The sequence below is a fragment of the Harpegnathos saltator genome, unplaced genomic scaffold, assembly GCF_003227715.2.
Source record: "Harpegnathos saltator strain DR-91 unplaced genomic scaffold, Hsal_v8.6 scaffold10, whole genome shotgun sequence".
In the NCBI taxonomy this organism is placed as follows: domain Eukaryota; kingdom Metazoa; phylum Arthropoda; class Insecta; order Hymenoptera; family Formicidae; genus Harpegnathos; species Harpegnathos saltator.
Genome location: NW_020229873.1, coordinates 914,713 through 936,540, shown reverse-complemented (window position 1 = coordinate 936,540; position 21,828 = coordinate 914,713). Strand labels below are relative to the sequence as shown.

General features: G+C 38.0%; 4 protein-coding genes across 14 annotated transcripts; 2 read left to right on the top strand and 2 right to left on the bottom strand.

The window, feature by feature from the left end:
* Positions 1-248: 248 nt before the first annotated feature.
* On the top strand, positions 249-5,801 carry anchor (integral membrane protein GPR155 homolog anchor). 3 transcript variants are annotated; one of them, XM_011152848.2, is made up of 12 exons: positions 249-652; positions 924-1,018; positions 1,104-1,231; positions 1,418-1,707; positions 2,036-2,847; positions 2,957-3,027; positions 3,112-3,258; positions 3,348-3,487; positions 3,633-3,795; positions 3,902-4,064; positions 4,144-4,330; positions 4,563-5,801. In XM_011152848.2, the coding sequence occupies exons 2-12, from the start codon at positions 1,007-1,009 to the stop codon at positions 4,874-4,876; spliced, it is 2,427 nt and encodes an 808-aa protein (XP_011151150.1). In that variant the 5' UTR covers positions 249-652; positions 924-1,006; the 3' UTR covers positions 4,877-5,801. The 3 variants fall into 3 exon arrangements, with proteins under 3 accessions (XP_011151150.1, XP_011151152.1, XP_011151151.1); XM_011152850.2 differs by having other exon boundaries at positions 250-335; XM_011152849.2 differs by having other exon boundaries at positions 250-351.
* A 177-nt stretch (positions 5,802-5,978) lies between these two features.
* Positions 5,979-7,558, bottom strand: Elp5 (Elongator complex protein 5). The gene is made up of 3 exons (XM_011152851.3): positions 7,454-7,558; positions 7,113-7,187; positions 5,979-6,992 (listed from the first exon to the last, which is right to left on the bottom strand). The coding sequence occupies exons 2-3, from the start codon at positions 7,183-7,185 to the stop codon at positions 6,205-6,207; spliced, it is 861 nt and encodes a 286-aa protein (XP_011151153.1). The 5' UTR covers positions 7,186-7,187; positions 7,454-7,558; the 3' UTR covers positions 5,979-6,204.
* Positions 7,559-8,111: 553 nt separating this feature from the next.
* Marf (Mitochondrial assembly regulatory factor) lies at positions 8,112-15,044 on the top strand. 6 transcript variants are annotated; one of them, XM_025297032.1, is made up of 15 exons: positions 8,112-8,216; positions 8,317-8,407; positions 8,722-8,800; positions 9,457-9,746; positions 9,831-9,957; positions 10,062-10,455; positions 10,574-10,681; positions 10,919-10,939; positions 11,405-11,558; positions 11,639-11,777; positions 11,906-12,219; positions 12,307-12,602; positions 12,678-12,842; positions 12,989-13,185; positions 13,311-15,044. In XM_025297032.1, exons 4-15 carry the CDS (start codon positions 9,569-9,571, stop codon positions 13,513-13,515), a joined length of 2,298 nt encoding a protein of 765 aa, XP_025152817.1. In that variant the 5' UTR covers positions 8,112-8,216; positions 8,317-8,407; positions 8,722-8,800; positions 9,457-9,568; the 3' UTR covers positions 13,516-15,044. The 6 variants fall into 6 exon arrangements, with proteins under 6 accessions (XP_025152817.1, XP_019700212.1, XP_019700213.1 ...); XM_019844653.2 differs by lacking the exon at positions 8,722-8,800; XM_019844654.2 differs by lacking the exon at positions 8,112-8,216 and having other exon boundaries at positions 8,231-8,407.
* A 67-nt stretch (positions 15,045-15,111) lies between these two features.
* On the bottom strand, positions 15,112-20,568 carry ari-2 (E3 ubiquitin-protein ligase ari-2). Of its 4 annotated transcripts, XM_025297055.1 has the most exons (8): positions 20,490-20,568; positions 19,117-19,206; positions 18,092-18,599; positions 17,745-17,976; positions 17,514-17,631; positions 17,222-17,446; positions 16,861-17,073; positions 15,112-16,784 (listed from the first exon to the last, which is right to left on the bottom strand). In XM_025297055.1, the coding sequence occupies exons 3-8, from the start codon at positions 18,597-18,599 to the stop codon at positions 16,629-16,631; spliced, it is 1,452 nt and encodes a 483-aa protein (XP_025152840.1). In that variant the 5' UTR covers positions 19,117-19,206; positions 20,490-20,568; the 3' UTR covers positions 15,112-16,628. The 4 variants fall into 4 exon arrangements, with proteins under 4 accessions (XP_025152840.1, XP_011151159.1, XP_011151158.1 ...); XM_011152857.3 differs by lacking the exons at positions 19,117-19,206; positions 20,490-20,568 and adding an exon at positions 19,601-19,693; XM_011152856.3 differs by lacking the exon at positions 20,490-20,568 and having other exon boundaries at positions 19,117-19,322.
* Between the last annotated feature and the right edge of the window lie 1,260 nt (positions 20,569-21,828).

The following is a 21,828-nucleotide window of genomic DNA, read 5'->3' as shown; positions in this document are numbered from 1 at the left end:
GAGTGTGGTGAAAATGATAAATGACAAAGAAAGTGACGCGCACAATTCCTTTTATACTCATCGTTTTTATATCATAATCTATATCGTGTAATTTTTATAACATTTATCACACATTGCAGCTTTATTTAATGACGCTGTCAAATTGATAAGATACGAAATTAGCGAATGAGCGGAATTTGTACATCCCGGGTGTGTCAAGTTTATCGACGCGCATGCGCGTTTAATATCGACTCGTCTGACATCCGTCTCCCTCGCACTCGCTTTGTTCCTTATGTGCCGATTACTTGTGATAAATCCATTTGTCAGGAAGACAGATTTCGTTCGCTTCCGTGGCGGTTAGATGTGGTTTCTGTAACTACATGCATATTTTTTTTATTGCGGGGACTGCGCACGCGTTGTCCCTGTTTTTCTTTTATTTTCATAATCGTTGACTGGCGTAGGGGATAGAGTGTAACAATTCTGCCCAGAGCCATTTATTGAATCAGAACCAGAAATCCATCTGTCGTAGACATTTAATTATCAACGTTCGTAGTATCGCAGAGTTACCCGCTCTTTAAAATATTGTTTACAAAGAAACAAATACATTTGATCCCGATCGATCAATATTTTTTCCCGCATTGTGCTGTGCGCTTTTAGGCAACTTTGATTAATCGTATGTCTAATTATAGTTTTTATATCGATATTGGCGAATACTTGTGCTAATTATAAGCCATAATAAATGATAAAAATTTGTCGTTCTTCTTTTTCGATAAAGTGCTTTCTAGCTTAGAATAAATTGTTTCGCATTTCTTTATTGTTTTGTATCTTTCTATGTAACATGCTCACATTGAGCATATGCTAACATTAAATTCATGACTTTATAAATTTAATAAATATAAAAAGATTATAGCATACGAGAAACTACAGAGAATACCTGCTTACAGATTTAGAAGCAACATACGAGTTTACATAAAAAAGCTGCTTTTATGATGCTGGTTATAATATAATGAGATAACGAAATTGTATAATGAGAAACATGGTATATATGATAAATTAAAAATATGAATTATGCTTAGATGCTTACACTAAATATTTATTTTTTATATGTTTTTTTTTTATTATAGAGTAATCAAGAAAGTATTTTGTCAACAACTTTATCATCACATACGGATCAATATACGAAGACGGACATTGAGCCAACAGATAATTTATATCTTGCGCTAATACAATGCCTCGCTATTATATTATGTGGGTAAGGATATTTTTGATACCTCAAGCATGTAAATAAGAAACTGTTAAAAGTTTTAATATATTTTAAATTTTACTGAAATACTTTATTATATGTTGATTGTTAGTAATATTTTTGATATATAGTTTAAATGTATAATTGAAAGCAGAACATTACATTCTGATATTAACTGAAGTATGTATTTTACAGTTATGTAGCTGGAAGATTTGAAATGATAACAAACTCAGAGACAAATGGTCTACACACCTTTGTTGGTACTTTTGCTTTGCCATCTTTAATTTTTATGTCTCTGGCGAAACTTGATTTTTCATTAGTTAATTGGAATTTTCTACTTGCTATATTGCTTGCCAAGAGCTGTGTGTTTATCGTTGTGCTCATAGTTTCATTAATAATTACGAAACCATCGAATCCTGGACGAGCTGCTCTTTTTGCAATATTTACCACTCAGAGTAATGATTTTGCTATTGGATATCCAATAAGTAAGAACAAAAATAATTATCTTTTCTGAGAGAAAAGGATCAATGTTCTCTTCATGTTTTCATAATAGAAATCTTAGAGTTAGCAAACAGTTTTGGATCAAATATACTATTTTAGCTATATTGATTATTTAATATTTCAAAAACTTTTTGACTTTTTGTATAAACTTTTTGTATAAAGTTTGAAGAATTTGTAAATTTAAACATGCTCACGTGTTCTAAGACTTCCATGACTGAAAACTAAAGAGATAAGTGTCTATATTAACCTTTTTCTCATAAGACACAATATTACCGCACAAAATATAATACAAATACTACAATGTTATTCTAGTTGATGCTCTATATGGACAAACGCACCCAGAGTACGTTGCTTATCTTTACCTGGTGGCTCCTATATCATTAGCTATTTTAAACCCGATCGGTTTTGTCCTGCTGGAAATAGGCAAACAACGTATGGAAGAGCATACGAGTTACAGAGACATGGCCTGTTCTGTGGTGAAGGGCGTCGTGCTGAATCCGATATTATTCATGACTGTCTTAGGCATCGTGGGAAATCTAATCTTCAAACATAATGTGCCGCATCTGCTCGCTACAGTCCTCGAGGTATTTGGCAACGCGTTCTCCGCCAGTGCACTCTTTTTCTTCGGTCTGATCATAGTGGGCAAGGTGCACAAGTTGAAAGGCACAGCCCTTGTCATACCAGGCATACTGGTCTCGGTGAAGCTGCTGGTCCTGCCTTTGGTCATCAGGAAGTCAATCATCTTCTTGAATGCCGGATACAACGATACAGAAACGAGGGATCTGAGCACATACGGCTTCCTTTACGGCACCATACCGACAGCGCCAGCTCTGTTTATATTCACTCTGCGATACAATCTCGAAACTGACCTGATCACTTCGGCATTGGTAGCCTGTACGTTTCTCTCGGCTCCGCTCATGTTCGTGTCGGCCAAGCTGATCAACGCGGCCTATGCCGGCATCACACCGGCCAGTTATGCACAGCAATTGAATGTCTTTTCCTTCGACATAAGCGTCGCGTCCGTGGCTGCTTGCATATGGCTAATGATATGCTTCCTTGGATTTGGACGGAAGAGATACAATCACGTCACTCATCGATGCACTCTGTGTCTTATAGTTGCGCAGGTATATATACGCGCGGTAAATCGCAAAAGTATTTATGTCGATATAAAATATTTATGTCGATGTGTGTCGATGGAAATTCATACGTGTGAAAATGTTCATGTTTTCGCAGTTTTTAACAGCGATAGGCGTGATCATTTGGTCAAAATTGGATCCAAATTGCAGTTACGTCACAATATTATGGTATATGAAATTTCTGCGCAATTGGTAATTCCTCTGAGATGCAATTATGTCATCCTGACCTTACCTGTTACCTATTCTACATAGGTACGTCCAGTTTATTCTAATAACAATCGGTGTGTACGCGAGCAGAATGTGGACAGCTGGAATCGCAGCGACGTTGCTGTATCTGAGCGTGTACTCACGGTCCCACGTTGAGAAATTGCAGAAGTTTTTTTATCCTATCGGATGGGGGTATGTGTATGAATACGAGTTTTCTTCTCACATTGATTGAAATATGAACATTTTCCGTTCGATGCATCTGTAATAATATTCATTTCCAGGGTGCCGCTTTTCATGGTGATAATGTTATGCTTCTCCGATTGTCCAAATTTGACCAATCTCAATATGAAAAATCCGAATTTCCAGTTTGACAGGATCCAAGCCGCTGTATCTTCATTCATATTAATATTCTGCTTCATAGGTACGTAATGAGAGATGTTTGAAGAGTCGTTTTTGTAAGTTGCTGATATTACGTACCATATCACTGTGTGAAATACACACGTCTATACAAGATTGTCAATCATTATATGAGAATCATTATATGAGAATCGTTTGATTCTGTACAGTGACGGTAGGTTGTTTGGTCTTGCAACAGAGGTATCAGAGAAGACACCCCGAGGTAACGTATGAGAATCTTGGGAACGATGCACAGAATACACCGATCTTGAACGAGGAAAGATCCGTAGTGGATGTCGAGGATATAGTCTCACCGTTGATGGACTCACCTGGGTAAGTAGATTTTCACAATGAGATTTCTGTGCCTATCTATTTTATGTATATTACACTATTGTCTGCAACATAGATAGATAACAGATAACACGATGAACGCTTTCAGAATTCACTGTGATTTCCAAAACGGTTGTGCTACTGGAGAAGCATGCGAAACATACTTAGATAACTACAATTGCGTCGAGGAAAATGACCCGAATGCGGGGAATGACCCGCAAGCCCTGCGACATCTCGTTTTACTCATCCTGCTGTTGTGCTCCATGTTCATTGTACGTTGAGTCCTGAACTTTTCACTCTCATAAACTTTATTCGCGAGATTGTGAGACCTAACGTCGACGTATGTTGCAGGGTATATCGATATCTGTAGGGACGTTGATTATGGAACAATTCTCTGGTATTTATGCCGAGCTTGTATTCTTAGACGTGGCCTTGAACTTTGGACAATCGTTAATAGCGTTCGCGATCTTTGGACTGGACCCAAGTCTGGGTAAATTTGGATGTTGGCTGCGAAAAATTTATAGGAAATGGCATGCAGGTAACACCACCAAGATCCGCTCATCAACATTCATTGCCACACGTTTTATATTACATATAAAAACAGACACATAACACATACACACAATACAAAACGAGGGAATGTGGTGACTGTGATTACACGTAGGTTTGTTACACTCACAATATGTCATTGGATAAATTTAATATGTATTACATTACGTTAAAATTTGCGATTAGTGCGCACTTGATAATACTTGTAAAAATATTGATAGGAAAAGAATTAGAACTGCCTTGCGAGGAGGCTCTGAGCTCTGAAGTGAAGGAGATCCGGGAGGAGTTTTATCGATATCACCTAAAGGCTTGTCAAGCACATATATCCATGTGTCGCAGGCGAATGTTGAGAGTATACAGAAAAGTATTTACCGGCAAGGATCTAGTCAACTGGTTACTGGAAGTTGGACTCGCGAACAGTCGAGAGAACGCCGTTCTATATGGCCGTTGCCTGTTGGAGAGCAGAGTTCTGCAACACGTGGACGGTACACATCACTTCTACGACCAGCAGCTACTATATATATTCAATGAATAGTTAAATTTTTCTTAGGTTTTTCGGTTTTTCGGGAGCACAAAAACATAATTTGTAATTATCTTTTTTAATTAACGATACGCTCCAACGCGCGAGTGCGTGTACAACGTATAATTAAGTTTTTCAGTTTAGATTATCTCAAGAGAGACAAGAAATTCTATATATTTATATTTCTATTTATATTTCAAACAACAGTCGCGACTGAGAAGAGAATGGGAATGCGATTGAATTGTCAACACAAGAATGATATATTTATGTTTATTTATAGCTACAGTAGTTCCTCATTTATCGTCTTACGAGTACGAGCATAGCGAAGTAATTGAGTGATTACTTTGCAAAGTGCTTTTAGATAGAATTTTAATTTTTTTAGCGAAATTTTTTGACAAAGTGAACAGATTTACAGTGAGAATATTTGCCAATAACAGATGTACCTTCTTTTGAATAAATAGCGTGTTTCTGTTACTAAACGAGAAACAGTACCAGTATTAATGGTGACAGTACAATACAACAGTAGTGCGGTTCAGCCATTTTACTATAACTTTAGCAAAGGCTGTGTTCAATACATTGTATGCCGCACACTTATAATTTAATGTAAGAAATACACCAATGCAGGGATGCTATTTTCACACGCGGAGATTTTGATTTTCTATTGTGATATATTTTGCGGAAGGATAAGATACACGCGAGGGATGTTCGAAAGAATGCCAAGAATAGTAGCGCAGGGAGTGACCTATTTTCATGCCAATGTTACTTCAACAATTTGGATAAGTACACTTTAATTTCTTATCAATATTCGAGTACAAGTGTACTCAAATATTGACAAGAAACGTATACCTGCGAAAACAAGTGTATAGTTTACTCATTACAAAGAGAAGTTTGCATTGTGTTACGGAATACCATAATACCACAATACAAGTATTATTTTATAGCTGTATTGTCTTGAAACTCTTGTCAAATCACTCTCTCCTTTCCTTTGTGAAAAAAAATTTTTATTTGTTGTCTTTGTCTTTTTCAATATGGAAACTAATGTATATAACATATAACATATGAATCTCTATGAATGTGTATACATAATGTATGGCAATAAGTAATAAATACACGACAATTATATCAGAAATACAATGGTTTATTAGTAAACAAAGTTGTTTCCTTCTTCAGTGCATGTATAAAATTTGTACAGAGTATTCAGTTTACTCCAGGATCTGGAAGAATTTAGTTTGCAGACAATGTGCAGTGATGAGTTTCGTTTTATGTAATACATATAAAATACATATTAAGAAAAATCTTAAAAAATTAAATAGTCTTTGTACAAGTATTCTGTCTTAATCAATTCAAATACATAAATCATCATCTGGATCATCTTCATCTATGTCATCTATATCATCTGGTTGATAATGTATCTTGGATGTGTTTGCTGCACTTATTGTGTAAGGTAAAGGCGTCCTGTTTCTTTGCTCCATCTCTCGAGCATTTATTTCTATCCTAAAGGACGATTCGATCTTCACAGGTTGATTAATATTTACTTGATCCCTGTGATCATTTGGTGCAGTAATGCTTGCAGTAATGATTTGATAGGTCATATTGTCCTGAGTTATTACTTCTGTTTGATATAACACAGAACCACCTGGTTTTCTATGGATAAATGTCGTGCTGTAAACTAAACTGTTTATTGTGTTGATTCCAACATATTTTTCTAACTTCACGTAAGTGGTGCCCAATGTCTCAATAGCAGGAATTTCATCCTGTATAAAATCCCTTCTATAAATGCAAATCAATTGCGACACTTGCTTACTCAGCTTCTCTACAAACCACAGAGTTTTTGCTAAACCAGCATATAAAACCAAGGAGCTTAGGCAATCAATAACAACTATATTACGTGAATTAATAGTCTCAAGAATAGGTTTGAAATTATCTATATCTTCATTTTCTACTTTATCAATGTTGATGCTGTAATAATCATGCAATCGAACATTCCTGGAGATAAATGATTCTGGTTCATTATCATACCAAAATTTTGGATCGCAAAATGACAGTATATCGACATTATAATTATGATCTTTCTCTAACCATATATGCATCCAACCAGCTAATAACATTCTTGCGTATAGTGCTTCTAGTCCTGTATACATATAATGTAAATATTTATACATACAGATAATCAAATATAAAATAATTAATATTTTTCATTAGCACACATATAAAATACATAAATAAGTTGAATACTTTAAATACAACCAACCTTCATCTATAACAATTACTTTTGCTCCTTCCAGCAGAGGCAAAGTTTTCATGCAATCCTTTTTACGTTGCATAGCTAGATAAAGATATAAAATATACGTAAAACATTAATAATAAAACATTAAAATAAAACTACTTGGAATATATCTGTTTTCGATTAAAATGAAAATTAACTTAGTATTTTAAATGTAAAATATAAAAATATGAAGATATAAAAATTGTTAATAATTTTTTGTAAATAAAATAATTAAAATTATCGTTTTAATTATTACATAAATATTAATTACATAAATTATTACATAAAATTGTTTTTGGAAGATTTCTTAACCTTGCAAGATTTACCTCAATCTTATTAAACGTTCCAAAAGCGTATGTATATAAGGATACATAAATATATAAAGTTTTAAAGTAAATAATTTTAATGTATTATTTAAAAATTACGAATCTTGTCTTTGTTCAGTCATGCTATAATTTGGATTATTGAAAAGTAAAATTTATCCGATCTGTTATTGAACCGTACTACTTGAGAATAGTGTGTCTATTTATTATTGACTTATACTACGCTCAACAAGAAATGTTGCGACTCATAGCGGAAACTTCAGAACTAATTTTCAAATTTTTATCCAAGATTCAAACTATCAGGCGCATGGCTTTTTTAATAATACCGCTAGATGACGCTAAATACTCCATTGACCCGCAAAAATATGAGTTTAAAGACCTATTATTGTTTGACTGAGATTATTAGGCCCGTTCGAAACTCATATATAAGTTGAAAATTAATTACAGCTAAACGGCAAATAGGAGAAGCTTTCCTTTCTCAGGAAATTCACTTGACAATGGCCGCGTTCAGCAGAAAAAGCTGCTTACTAAGCGCTTAATGATTATCGTTTCTGATTGGTTCATTCCCCTGGATTTATTAAAGATCTAAAAGATACTCCAGTCATAGATAATAATTAAATCATAGCTGAGATGAATGATTGGTTGTCGCAAGTTACGCATACGCATTTTACGCTCCATGTGAAAGAGGCCGCATTCTTTTTGCTCATGTACTATACATGTGCATTCGACTAAATCCGCTACATAATCACGTGTTCCTGTATTGTTGGTAAGTCACAACGGTTTGGTTATAATATCGGCACCGGAGTGAGTCGAATTGTTGGTGGAGATATTTTATCGTAGTCTAATATATATTTATTAATCGACAGCACTTACTGCGATCATGATTTGATGGTCATCATCTTATGAGCGATTATTCTTATGATATGATGAGTATACCGCTGTGAAAATGTTCTAATGGTCAGTAGAATTTTATGCGTGGTTTGTATGAACATTTTTGCTATTAATTGAGGTTACATCCCAAAATTGATATAGAATATAACCGAAGAATTTTATGTGATTATATTGTCTATCGTACGTATCAAGTACATACGCTTGATTGTGCAACAGCGCACTTCATATTTTGAGGAAATCCTCGGAAATTTTTTGTAAATTATAAAATAACGTTCGTCCGTTCTTACGCAACATTTGAAATAAATGGAGTAGCCTTTTTTGTAAATTTATCACTATTGATATTATTTTCAATAGCAATAACAATACTATGAATATTTTAGCAATTTTGGGCACCAGAGCAACCCGAATAATTATATTATAGATTTATTCTACGGGTCATCGATGACTAAAGACAAAAAGGTTGCGCACTATTATGTTTAATATCATATATTGCTTGTTACATGTACCTGTTTGATTTAAGAAAACTAGTTTTATTTATAAATGTATATTAACTAGAAAATAATTAAAGAATAAATTTGTGTAAGAATATAAAGTTAAAATTATTGTTTCAAGAAAAATATATTTTATAAGAATTACAACCCTGACAGATGTCCAGAAGATGTCCAGAGTATATCTTAAGGATGTCCTGGGGATGTTTCTCCATCCTTAGAACGTCCATAGGACGTCCCTAGGAGAACACGTGTTGTCTGGGAATATATTAAAAAAAAAAATTGATTTATCTGTGGAAATCTTATGTTTCTACATAGAAGAAGATAAATAACTTTTATACTTGGAGGATAATGTTTTTATTTAGGATAAAGTTTTGACCACAAGATTATTTTATCAAAATAAAGCAAGACTTCAATTTAAAATATATTTCATAATATATATTTTACAGTAGTCACTAGTTTTCATGATATATATGCATTTATAGATGAAAAAAATATCCTGTATATGTATATGTTTGTATCTATGTATATACATAAATGAGCTTATGTAAGTTGAGTTATGTAAATATTATGTTGTAAATATGAGTTATGTAAAAATTATGTAATTTCTGCTTTTTATGATTTCAGTTGATCCTGCATGCTGTGCACTGTGTGTCGCTGTACTGTATACCCAAACTGCACCATACTTTTTATTCCTTTTGCCAAGTACAACACATTTAAAGTAGAAACATAAAGAAATATGGCTACCTATGTCAATCGCACAATATCCATGGTTGGAGCTGATAGTCAACATCGAACATCAGATGTTAGAATTGATAATTCTCCTCTACAGATCTTTGTTAAGGCAAAAAAGAAAATAAATGATATATTTGTAGAAATAGAGGATTATGTGGAAGACGCTGTGGGATTTATGTCATGTAAGCAAACAGAAAGAGAAGAGTAAAAGTAAATATATTTGATGCAGCATATAGATTTACTAATGATCAATGTTAACTTTACAGCATTAAAAAATAAACATGATATTGTATCTGCTGATGAAGTAGTGAAAGTCACAGGTTATGTCGAAAAAGTACATGCAATAAAAGATGTACTCAGAAGGGATCACATGAAAGTTGCTTTCTTTGGCAGGTAAAGTAGATTTTACATTGAAAGACTTGTATCTAATTCTAAGTTGAATTAATAATATTTCGCGTACTGAAGTTAAATTGAATTTTAATTTTTGTATATTACAGAACAAGTAATGGGAAAAGTACTGTAATTAATGCAATGTTACGTGACAAAATTTTACCTAGTGGCATAGGACATACTACAAACTGTTTTCTACAAGTCGAAGGTTCAGACAATGGAGAATCATATCTTATTACGGAAGGGTCCACTGAAAAACAGCCCGTGCAGTCTGTTGGGCAATTAGGTCATGCTCTCTGCAAAGAAAAATTATGCGAAAGTCATTTAGTAAGAATATTCTGGCCAAAGGAGAAGTGTTTGTTATTGCAGGACGATGTAGTATTCGTCGATAGTCCAGGAGTTGATGTAACTCCAAATCTCGACGAATGGATTGATAAGCACTGTTTAGACGCAGATGTTTTTGTTTTGGTAGCGAATGCAGAATCTACATTGATGGTCACAGTAAGTTTAATATGCAAGTTTATGCATATACTGGATATTTTCTTCCGAGAAAATCCGTGCATTTAACGGGAAAAATTGGCTGACTATATTTCTATTCCTTCTTTGCTTTCTTTTTCAGGAAAAGAACTTTTTCCATAAAGTTTCTACAAGATTATCGAAACCAAATATATTTATCCTAAATAATCGTTGGGACGCCTCTGCTTCTGAGCCAGAATTTTTTGATCAGGTATACATCTGTGAAATATTAATTATATTCTACATAGAAAATTAAGAAATTGGAATGATTGCGATATGTATATATACATACATACATATATATATGTATATGTATGCATATATATATATATATATATATATATAATACTGAAATTGCAAATTATGCATTTACATGTCACAAATTGAATTTCTTGTAGTGGCGTCGTAATGTAAGTGAATTTCAGTAATATCTCCTATTATTCTTTAGCTGGTCAAAGAACAAAAGGAGGTGAGTTTATCTATGTCATGGAGATTATTGTTTATTCTGAAACGATGCTTCTGGTTATCTTTATTTAGTTCTCATACAAAGTAGAATCGAATTGAAAGCCTTCAGAGGTTTAGAAGCCTGATATACATTAAAGTACGAGAATGGGAAATACACGAAACGCTTTCTTATATTTAGTCTCTCACATATGTTTACTTTCAACGACGGCAGAATTCATCACACACTCGATAAAAATGCTATGCACTAAGCTGTACAACATGAATCTACAATACTGAAGCAGAAAAATCAAAGTTTATTTTCTTGCACAGTGAACTATGGATTTTTCAAGTTATATTTAACGAGTGATATTTATGTATTATTATTTGTGTCAACAGTTTATAGTACCAACAAAGTTCTGTCGGCGTGCTTGTTGTCACAATCGACCGCATCGTGATTACTGAGTCTTACTCATATGCTTCTTGTGTGTAGGTGAGAGCACAACATCAAGAACGTGCGGTCGATTTTCTATCTAAGGAGCTCAAAGTATATACTCCAAAGGTTGCCGAAGAACGTGTGTTCTTTATTTCCGCGAAGGAGACTCTTCAAGCTCGTATACAAGAGCAACGCGGGCAACCTGCTCACAGTAATATTCCGATTTGCCGTTTGCATTTTCTGCTCTTAGTACTAGAGTTATTCGGCTAATTTTATGTTTCGCGTTTGTAGATGGTGCTCTAGCGGAAGGCTTTCAAAATCGGTACTTTGAGTTTCAAGATTTTGAAAGGAAGTTCGAAGAATGCATCTCGAAGTCCGCAGTGAAGACCAAGTTCGAGCAGCACTCGGAACGTGGTAAACATATCGCTGTGTAAGAAAACGCTATTTTATATTTTTTTCTTCTACGTATCTTCTACGCGGATCTACGTATCCGTGCAGTCGTATCTTTATGCGCACAAGTATACTGAAGTCAACTTGTCCCGTCGTGATCTGCCGCAGTGAGATACGTCAGGCGTTAGACGAAATAATGGCTCGGACGCAACAGATGCGGAACGAGCAACTGACCGTCAAGAAAGAGGTGCACGACAAATTGAACTTCACGGAGCAGCAGTTGCTGTTACTGACTCAGGAGATGAAAGATAAGATTAATCGTATGGTGGAAGACGTGGAGCAGAAAGTCTCAAAGGCCTTGAACGAGGAAATCCGACGATTAGCCGTTCTAGTGGACGAATTCAGCGTTCCGTTTCACCCAGAGCCGTTGGTCTTGAACGTCTACAAACGAGAACTTCACACACACGTGGAAAACGGCTTAGGTGATCTTTAGCCGCATACTTGCGTCGCGACTCGAACATGAGAACGTTCCGCGACATTGATATCGAATATTTTTCATTTTGCTTCAGGATCGAATTTGCGAGCCAGACTCAGTACCGCCCTAGCGCTAAATATGGAAACTTCGCAACGGGAAATGACCGACAGGATGTCGGGCTTGCTGCCCGAGAATAAGAAACAAATATCGCTTAACATCTTGCCGCGACGAGAGCCGTTCGAGATATTGTATCGGTTGAACTGCGACAATCTGTGCGCAGACTTTCACGAGGATCTGGAGTTCCGTTTCTCCTGGGGCTTCACGGCGATAATCAATAGATTCGTGGGAAAACAGAATCACAAATTAGCCATCACCAATTATCCTCAAGAGGTGAGACGCGTGCTTCAGCAATAAAACAAATATCAGTGAAACAGTATCGTCGCAATATCCTTGTGTTCCTTGCAGATCCCGCCGAGTATCGCGTCACCCGCGGACAGCATAGATTCGGTCAAATTGATCTCCAACGCAGCAAACTTCGCACCAAGACCCGACGATTGGTCCTTTGCTAGTCGGATAGCCGTCGCGTCTGTCACATCGCAGGGTACCGGCGGTCTTATTGTTGCTGGTTTTGTACGTATATATCATTATCCACGATTCACTTGTCTTAAAGAAATCGAGGATCTGTCTCTTTTTCTTTCTCTCTCTCCCTCTCTCTCTCTTTCTCTCTCTCTCTCTCTCTCCCCCCCCGTAATTAATTGTCTCGTCTTGTCTTCCAGCTGTTAAAAACGATAGGTTGGAGGTTGATAGCGATAACTTGTGCCATATATGGTACTTTATATCTTTATGAACGTCTAACATGGACTAACAAAGCGAAGGAGCGTGAATTCAAGCGACAATATGTTGATCACGCCACCAAGAAGTTACGACTGATCGTGGACCTTACTTCCTCCAACTGCAGTCATCAAGTACAACAGTAAGTTGCGATATCCGTGTACGATATAGATTCGAGTTTATCGTTAACTTTACATCTCGTTTCTTCTTTCTTCACATCTTTTTTATCTTCCTTTTCTAATGATAATATCTGGTGCAATTACTCAGAGAGCTGTCCAGCACATTCGCCCGACTGTGTCATCTGGTGGACGAGACAACGTCCGAGATGGACAGTGAACTCAAATCAATAGCGAGTACTCTACATATATTAGAACAAGCGGCGTCCAGAGCCAAGGTTCTTCGAAATAAGGCCAATTATCTCATAAACGAACTTGAATTGTTCGACGCAGCTTATTTGAAGTCTTTAAACTGAATTGAATTATGTTTTTCACACGAATCTTCGAATTCATAGAAACTATTAATAATGATAATTTCTTCAGAAGCAGGATAATTACGCGCACGATCGTGTCATGTGAATGTCGATTGTTATTCTTGTTTTTTGTATTATACTACTAATATGATAATTATGCAACGATTGAATGAGAGATAAGCACTCACGTGCAAATAAATATAAAACTGTGTATTCTCATCGTACGTTTAGAATTTGTCACGGTTATCCAATTTTCGTATTCATACAGGATATGACACATACATGTAGACCGGCACAATAGCTTTGAGTATTTCACAGGAATGAGAATTTTTCACTCACTCGCCATCGTGTTTACATTACGTTTGTTGATTGTTCAATGAAACGACAATATAAACTACCGTTAAAAAAGAAGTCATGATATTTATAAAGCATAACATCACATATCTATGGAAATAATTGATGTTTGATACATTTTTGTCGTTTTATCAAGTAACAAAGTCTTTGGCAGGGATGTATAGACTTGATTGATAGTGATTGTAAAATCCTGATGGCTGTCTAGAGTATGACAGAACTATCATGCCGGTCTATGTATGTACATTAGATTTAAAACAATAGCTGAAGTTATCTAGATGGGGTCATATTATGTATTTAAATGTGCGATGATAATACGAGATGAATGGTGTCTCCATATTTGAAATAATACTAAAGAGACGTTTTTACCTGATATGAAAACTCTAGTCTTAGTGCAAGAATAGGCCACATTTATAATACGTTATTGACTAACCGTTAGACTGAATGTACTCTTGGCGTAGGAACATACAATTTGGCATATAGTACTCTGTGCCATGATGCAATTAATAGCAAATTTAGTAGATATATATACCTTCGCAATATGTCTCCTTCCGGAAGCGCTTGATTGCGAATGGAAAACTTAGACCACTTAGAATTGAATGAATTTTATTCAATCTGTTTGACGAAACTCGATCAGATTATATTCCAGATTTTTTGCGAAAGTGTATCATTTGATTTAATCAGAGGCAGGAAGCATCAACGCGGCTTTGTCGTTTTATTAGATTATATTACTTAGGGGATGTATGTTACTATATTATGTAATTATAAATAAATAATTAACTGTTGAGTAAATTAAATTTTCACGGTGCGATTCTTCGATCGTATTCCGCGCGCGAATTCGTTCACGTTGTTCCACGGTGCGAATATTTTAGGTGCTATTGTTTTATAATGACGCGAATTCTGTAAATCTTAATAGGGTTTAACGACCTTAGCGTATGAAAGTAAATTGTGATTTTTCGGTGAGATTTCGCGTACGATGCGAGAAAACAAGAGCAAAGAAATATTTCGTATGAATTGTATACACGTTATTATTAATATTAATTTACAAACACTTCAATATTTTCGTTACATACAATAGCGATTGCTTCTCATTACGCATCGAGAAGGCATATAGGGGGGTAGGAGAGACTTTCGATCGCTCACCTTGAGAAGCCGATCAAGATCGTCGTTACCGCTTTAATTATCCATGCGCAAATTTATATTAAACAGCGTTTATTTTTCTTGTCAACATGTTCGTTATTACATTGATTTTACTGAGACCGATCTTGTTTTAACTCGGAATCATCGATAAATATCCATACGCCTGTTCATTCTTTCGTGTCGCGAGAAAAGAGACAGTTTCCTTCCCCGGTTTCAATCGCGAATTGTCCTTCCATCTTTATCTTCCTTTTTTTTTCTAATAGCTTACAAAACGTAAGTTTGTATTTTATGGCTAGGTATGTCTCGCGGATGTCTTTGATCGTTGCATATACCTCTTAAAATCTAATTTATAGAAAAACGTCGCGTTCTTTCCTGCTTATTTGTTTTGTTTCATTTTTCCTCTCTTTGCCTTAGCACATGCTTATCCGTTTAGTATGTACACGGCGGGGGGGGTACCATCCCTTGGCACCGGAGTACTTAATTAGGCTACCATTTCCTCTTCGAATGACCACTGCGCGTATGTGTGTGTACGTGTGTGTGTGTGTGTGTGTATATGTGTGTCTTAAATATTAACAATACTTCGAAGAAGGTTTGGGGAAAAAAAAGATAGCAGTGAAGAGACACGATCGAGTCAATTCATCGGTATGTTCTCGCGCGTGGACCACGAGGATCACACTTCTCATGCCTCATCATCTTTATTCTCTTATCGTCGTCGCGTCATCGCGTCTCTTACCGAACTATGCAGTCGGCGTTGGTAAATCGGTAGAACATATCGTGAACTATACTTCGACAAGACATAGATTCAAGGGGGGAAAAAGAAGCGTGTCACCGTGGCAACGCACTTTCGAAAATACTTTCTTAAACTAAGAACGGAATATCATACATGTTCTATACTGTCGAATTCTCGCATTCACTCGCAAATCAGTCGATATAATTAATACTTTTGTCATCTGGATATCACCCTTATATTGAGTAATATTCCCAAGAATTTAAGTAGACCTAAAATTCGATATATATCCTTTTCTTCACCTTTTCTCTCAAGTTTGATGCTCAACAGCTACGATTCGGAACACATTGCATCACTATGTTTTTATTTCCTCGATCGTTAATACTCAGATAAAATTATATACGAGAATAGGGCTCTTATAAAAGTACTCCTATCTCCACGTTCGAATCTGTTCGTCAAAGTTTCTCCCTCTTTCTCTCTCGGTAAGGACCGTACCTCTTATTATTCATATAGACATGACAACTACAGACAAAAGCCGATTATAATCGATGTAGTTACTGGCTTTCGCAACAATACTTCCGTACCGAAAAAGAAATTAATAATACCGTACATGATCCCCATCTTTTCCCATATTCTAATTTTCTTCTTTTTTTTTTCTTTTTTTTTTTGGTATTACTTAAACTCATTTTTGGGCTGAATTTCTTGCATCTCGCGAAACTCTCGAATACACGAGAGTCAATTTGTTTAATTATTAAGATCATTACGTTGGAACACATGAGACACATCCGTTCTTACAAAAAGAAAGAGACGTAGGATTTTATATATTTCGTGACTGCGAACGAAACATAGTCACACATGATTAAATCCGGGAGCGTGACGTCCGACATACACGTCTGAATTAAACTTCGAGGAAATCCTTTAGCAAAGTGACGCGGCGTTTTTCTGCGATATCCATCTGATTTTCTAAGTCACCTCGATCCGTCGTCTCCGCCCGCTCAATTTTCCACGAAAGGTTCTCGATCTCCGCTTCTAATTGTGCTTGCTGATACTCAAACTAGCATACAGATTTTCAATTTAATCTCCGTCACGTGTTGTCGTATTTCACTTAACATCAAAGGACGAAATCTCACCAATTCTTTGCGAGGTCCAGGCTCCATATAGTACGCGTACGGATACGTGTATTGCAAAGTGTAACGGCAACGCGCTAAAAGCGACGCGGCCTCGAACAGGTGTTGCCAGTCTATCCAAGTCCCGCTGGCATTCATCACTTTCTTATTGATCCTCATCTTAATACCCTCTAACGTTTGTTCCTCTAACTTTAACGATTTGCTGTGGTTTTCCCACTACGAAACAATGTAATAAACGCAATCAGCAGAAAGATATTCAGGATTTTTGAAGGACTCACATCTTTGTAGTTTTTCCTATCTCTTTCGAAAAGGTGGCAGAAATATTGGAAGAAAAAAAAATATTCTTGGGGGCGAAAGAACTTACTCTCTCGTAGTAGTGAAGATACTTCTTAAGAGCTTCTCTTGCTTGTGCATGCACACTTTCGTGAGCAATGTTAGGATTCTCTTTATATCGAGAACATTCGTAATATTCGCTGCCGTGTGCTTTCCAATCCCCAAGGCACATCCAACAGAAATCGTGCTTGCAATTGTAACATTGCATATGATTACAACCACCGTTTTTCTCTATGCAAATATGACATTTTGGACACTGTGAAACAATGAGGCAACAATCCATCATATGTTCTGCAAGTTTGAGAATCACGACAAGTACGTACATCTTTGGTATGAGCGCTGATGTAATTAGCAGTTTCAGAGTCATCCGCGCATTTTGTCAACCATTTTTTTATTGTACCGCAATCGGTAGGTGCGTGATAATCCATACCACATCGGAAGCTGAAACAACAATTGTACTTGTTTACTGTTGCAAATATGCAGATTAATACAATTACTGCGATTATTACGATTGGTACAATGATATATATCATATAAGATACAGTTGGTTTTACCAGAATACAGTTTTGCATGATGAACACATGACTCTTTTCGCTCGCTGTTCCTTCGAGCGCAAAACTATTTGGCAATTTGGGCCAGGGCAGAAACGAAGTTGAGGATGAGACTTGACATAATCACAAAACGCAAACTGCTGGTACCTTTCTCTCATGTTAGGCTTAGTGAGTATGGAAAGAACAAAATCCTCTGGAGCTAAGACATCGCAGTCATGCGCCATGCAACTTATACCTATATGGCAAGAGAGAGAAAGAGAAAGAAGAGAGGGCAATAGCGGCAAATCTGACGCAAATTACTAGAATACTAGAATTGACTGAAACAATAGTGAAATGGGATTATTACTCACCAGTGGATATACCTTGTGTTATTTGTACTTCGAAATGCATACACCAACAGTCTTTACAAAATGAATGTCCACATGTAAGTGTAGAAAACCTATCCGCAGGAAAGATCATAACACAAATCGAGCATACACCCCTCTGACATTTCGATACTGGCACTTGTTCTGGGGTAGGTAATGGTTTAATCTTTGAACTAATCAATAAACTGGAAGCATTGGTACGGTACTTTGTGACAATTTCTGATAACGCCCAATTGTGCGCATGTAATAACACTTTGGCTAGGGATGGTGTTATGTGAAGGCTAGTACTTAACACCTCTACATTTTCGTTCAAGAGCCGTTCCACTTCGTCGACCCGTAAACAGTCATATACCGCGTATTCCGGATCTCTTCTATTTTGCTCAGGATCCACGTCGTTATCTACATCACTGCCCCATGGTTGAACATTATAATAATCCTCATAACCTGGATCAGCGCAGTCTGAATCCGAATAGTCCATTTCGCTGCTCGACATCTGCACAGAAGCATTCTTATATTATTCACACTGCGCATAAACCGTGAACTTCCTCGATGCGATTAAATGTTAATATGCATTAAAGACACTATAATTGCCTTAACTGGAACACAAAATTTGCATCAGCATAATCAAACGGCCGCGAGATCTTCGTAGAGAATCATCGATTTAAACATAATATACAAAAGTGATACGATGAAAAATTAGCCACGAGACGTGTAAAAGCGTTCGCAAGGGAAGCTCGAGAGTGGAAAGTCCAGTGTATTTGATGTTAATCAAATCGCCAGCGACCGTTCCGAGCCTCACGCGCATCTTTCACACGCGACTTGTTTTCGCGAATATCCATTCTCGTGAATCGTCCAAGAAACTCGAGTGTCGTAGCTTTCGCTGTACGCGCGTGATCTCGATTTCATAAACAACTTCGCGTAGAGATGCGCGACGACGAACATATCAAGACAACGGCGACGACGGTGGTTAGTACACAATGATTCGCGGAAATCCTTTTTTAGCGACCCACCTTTGGCGTCTTGATTATCAAGAGATATACATTTATGTGCCCGTCCCGCGCGCGTGATTCTTTCGTGAGAGTGTGCGACCGTCAAGAGGACTTTAAAAATGATTACACAGCCGGTTAGATGCGACAGCGAGCGGACGTGTGAGCATGCGAGAGCGCATCACGTCTCTTCCTCTCGCTTCCTCCCTTCTCCTCCTAACTCTTGTTCTCTCTCTCTCTCTCTCTCTCTCTCCCTCCCTCTCTCTCTCTCTCTCTCTCTCCCTCTCTCCCCCTCCGTGCGACTTTCTTTGGTGTGCCTCTCTCTTCTATGCGCCCAACGTATTTAGAAGTGTATGTATGCGTGTGTTATGTGTATATATATATATATGTGTGAGTGTGTGATATATATATATAATACGTCGTGCAAACGTCATCATCTATGTATGTATATATCGCGTAACGGATAATCCCCGTTTAATCTAGAAGCAGATAAAAACGTCAAAGTCACCTGACACCTAACCAGCTGAACGCAGCAACGAGGCTAAACGATTGCCAAGTCTGCTCTTTTCCGTTGCATTTATTTTCTCTTTCTTTCTCTCTTTCCTCCTCTCTCTCTCTCACTCCCTCTTCTTCTTCTCTCTCTCTCTCTCTCTCTCTTACACGCGCGTGCGCTGTCTCTCTTTCTCTCTCAGTACTCACTTATACTTTTAGAAGCACTTTAGAATGTCTTTTCGTTCATATCTTGGACAAGGAAACAGCAAGTAGTTACGGAAGTGAGTAAACACACGGAAAAGCTGCTTCTTTAGCGATCCGCAATCGAGACTCTCTATTATATTCCGTATTTTATGGAATATATATTTTTTGTTACCAGCAGCACGTTTTCGATTCATCTCGGCTCGTTCATTTCTTATGGACGTTATCGATAAACCTCTCGAAGCAGAATTCGATTAATCGTTATCGACCTCTCGTCTCGATCGAGACGAGAGAGATCGATGGCCGACGGATGTTTTTAGAAAGGGCCGAAGGGAGTGATTCCAACCTCTGAACCGACAATTTGCTTCAAGTAAACTCTATTTCTAATTATATTCATCGAACAATGACGTTGGGGAATTCGCTCATTAAAATCCTGGAGCGAGTCGGGATTGAGTGAGAAAAAGAATCAGAGGGTGGGGGAGAGAGAGAGAGAGAGAGAGAGAGAGAGAGAGAGAGAGAGAGAGAGAGAGAGAGAGAGAGAGAGAGAGAGAGGACGACGATGCATCCGGCCAATTATCAGCTGATCGCCGACAAATGTCAAAAAATAGGCACGTCACAAGGTTGCCCCATCAATTCGCTTCGTCGAATCGGTCGACACACCCGTGTAAAAATACGCTTACGTAACTACAAACACTGTGCAATACCTAACCCGCCAATTAAACAAATTATCGTCAACGGACAGAACTGTTCGCCCGATTTGTCGCGCGTTTCACACCGTTATCGATTTCTCGCTCTCGGACGACAGTCCGCGCACCGAGCTGCACTTTCTACACCCCGTTCGTAGTTTTTGAAAAGTCAGTCACGTTTACTCGTCGTTTCAGATTCGTGGGAAATGCGAGTAAAAATGTTCAGCCGAGGCGGTCGCGGGTCTCAAGAGTTTCCGATTCTTTTTCAGAATTGACGGGAAAGAGCGTCTGTTTTTGTACGAAATCACAATGGAAAGGTTCCTACTCTTCTAAGCAATCGAAAAAGATTCCCAACGACAATCCTCTCAGTTGGCGCACAGGATGCGTCGGAATTAACGAGTTAATTCAAATTAATTCGCATGCACACACACTCCCCTTCCTCTGTCTTTCTCTCTTCCCTCTCTCTCTCTCTCTCTCTCTCTCTGTTTCCCTCCCTCCCTACGAGACGGGGTCGATACTCTCGTGCAGCCGCTATCTCTAGCCGCTCTTTTTTCCGCGTTTCCCGGCGAAACTTTTTCTCTCTCCCTCTCTCTCTCTCTCTCTCTTCACCCCTTTCCTCCTGCCATATATTGACTTAATCCCAAGTGCAGAGGGTGTAATGTAGTGCAAACGACGAGAGAGACGACAGACACCCCGGGAGAGACCCTAAGAAAGGTGTGAAATGGCGTAGCGCCGAGGGATCCCATCGACGCTGCGTGACACACGCAAACGGGACGCACACCCACACCCACACACATACAAACACCAATTACAAAACGTCGGTGACGCTATAAGGTAAGGGCTCGCCGAACTGGCGAATGGCGGGCGCGTGGTGTGCGCGCTTTTCCATTCGCGGAACGTGTGCTTCGTGCACACACATACACACACACACGCTCCGCGTCGCGCGAGTGTGTGCAGCTGGCGCGTCGGTAACGCGTATACATTGTGTATACGTGCGCGTGGCTATGTGTGTGCGTGCGTTTCTGTGTGTACGTCCGTCATGAGTCACGGAACCCATGGTCGCCTCGTTGCGTCTCGCGATTAATCCGTCTCGCGCCGACGACGGGAAAATGTCACTGTAGCTGAAGGGGAGCACGCGGGAAATCCGTTCGCCTCCCGGGGACGCTCCTGATCCTAGCTAGAAAGATGGCTCTGGCGGCCGGTGATCGCATCCTCTCGATCATCGTCGTCGTGCTCATCGTCGTCGTCGTCGTCGTCGTCGCCGCTGCCGCCGCCGCCGCCGCCGCCGACGCTGCTGCATGCACTTAGTGTCGTAGGTGCTTCTTCTTTGATTCACTTCATTTCTCGTCACATCACG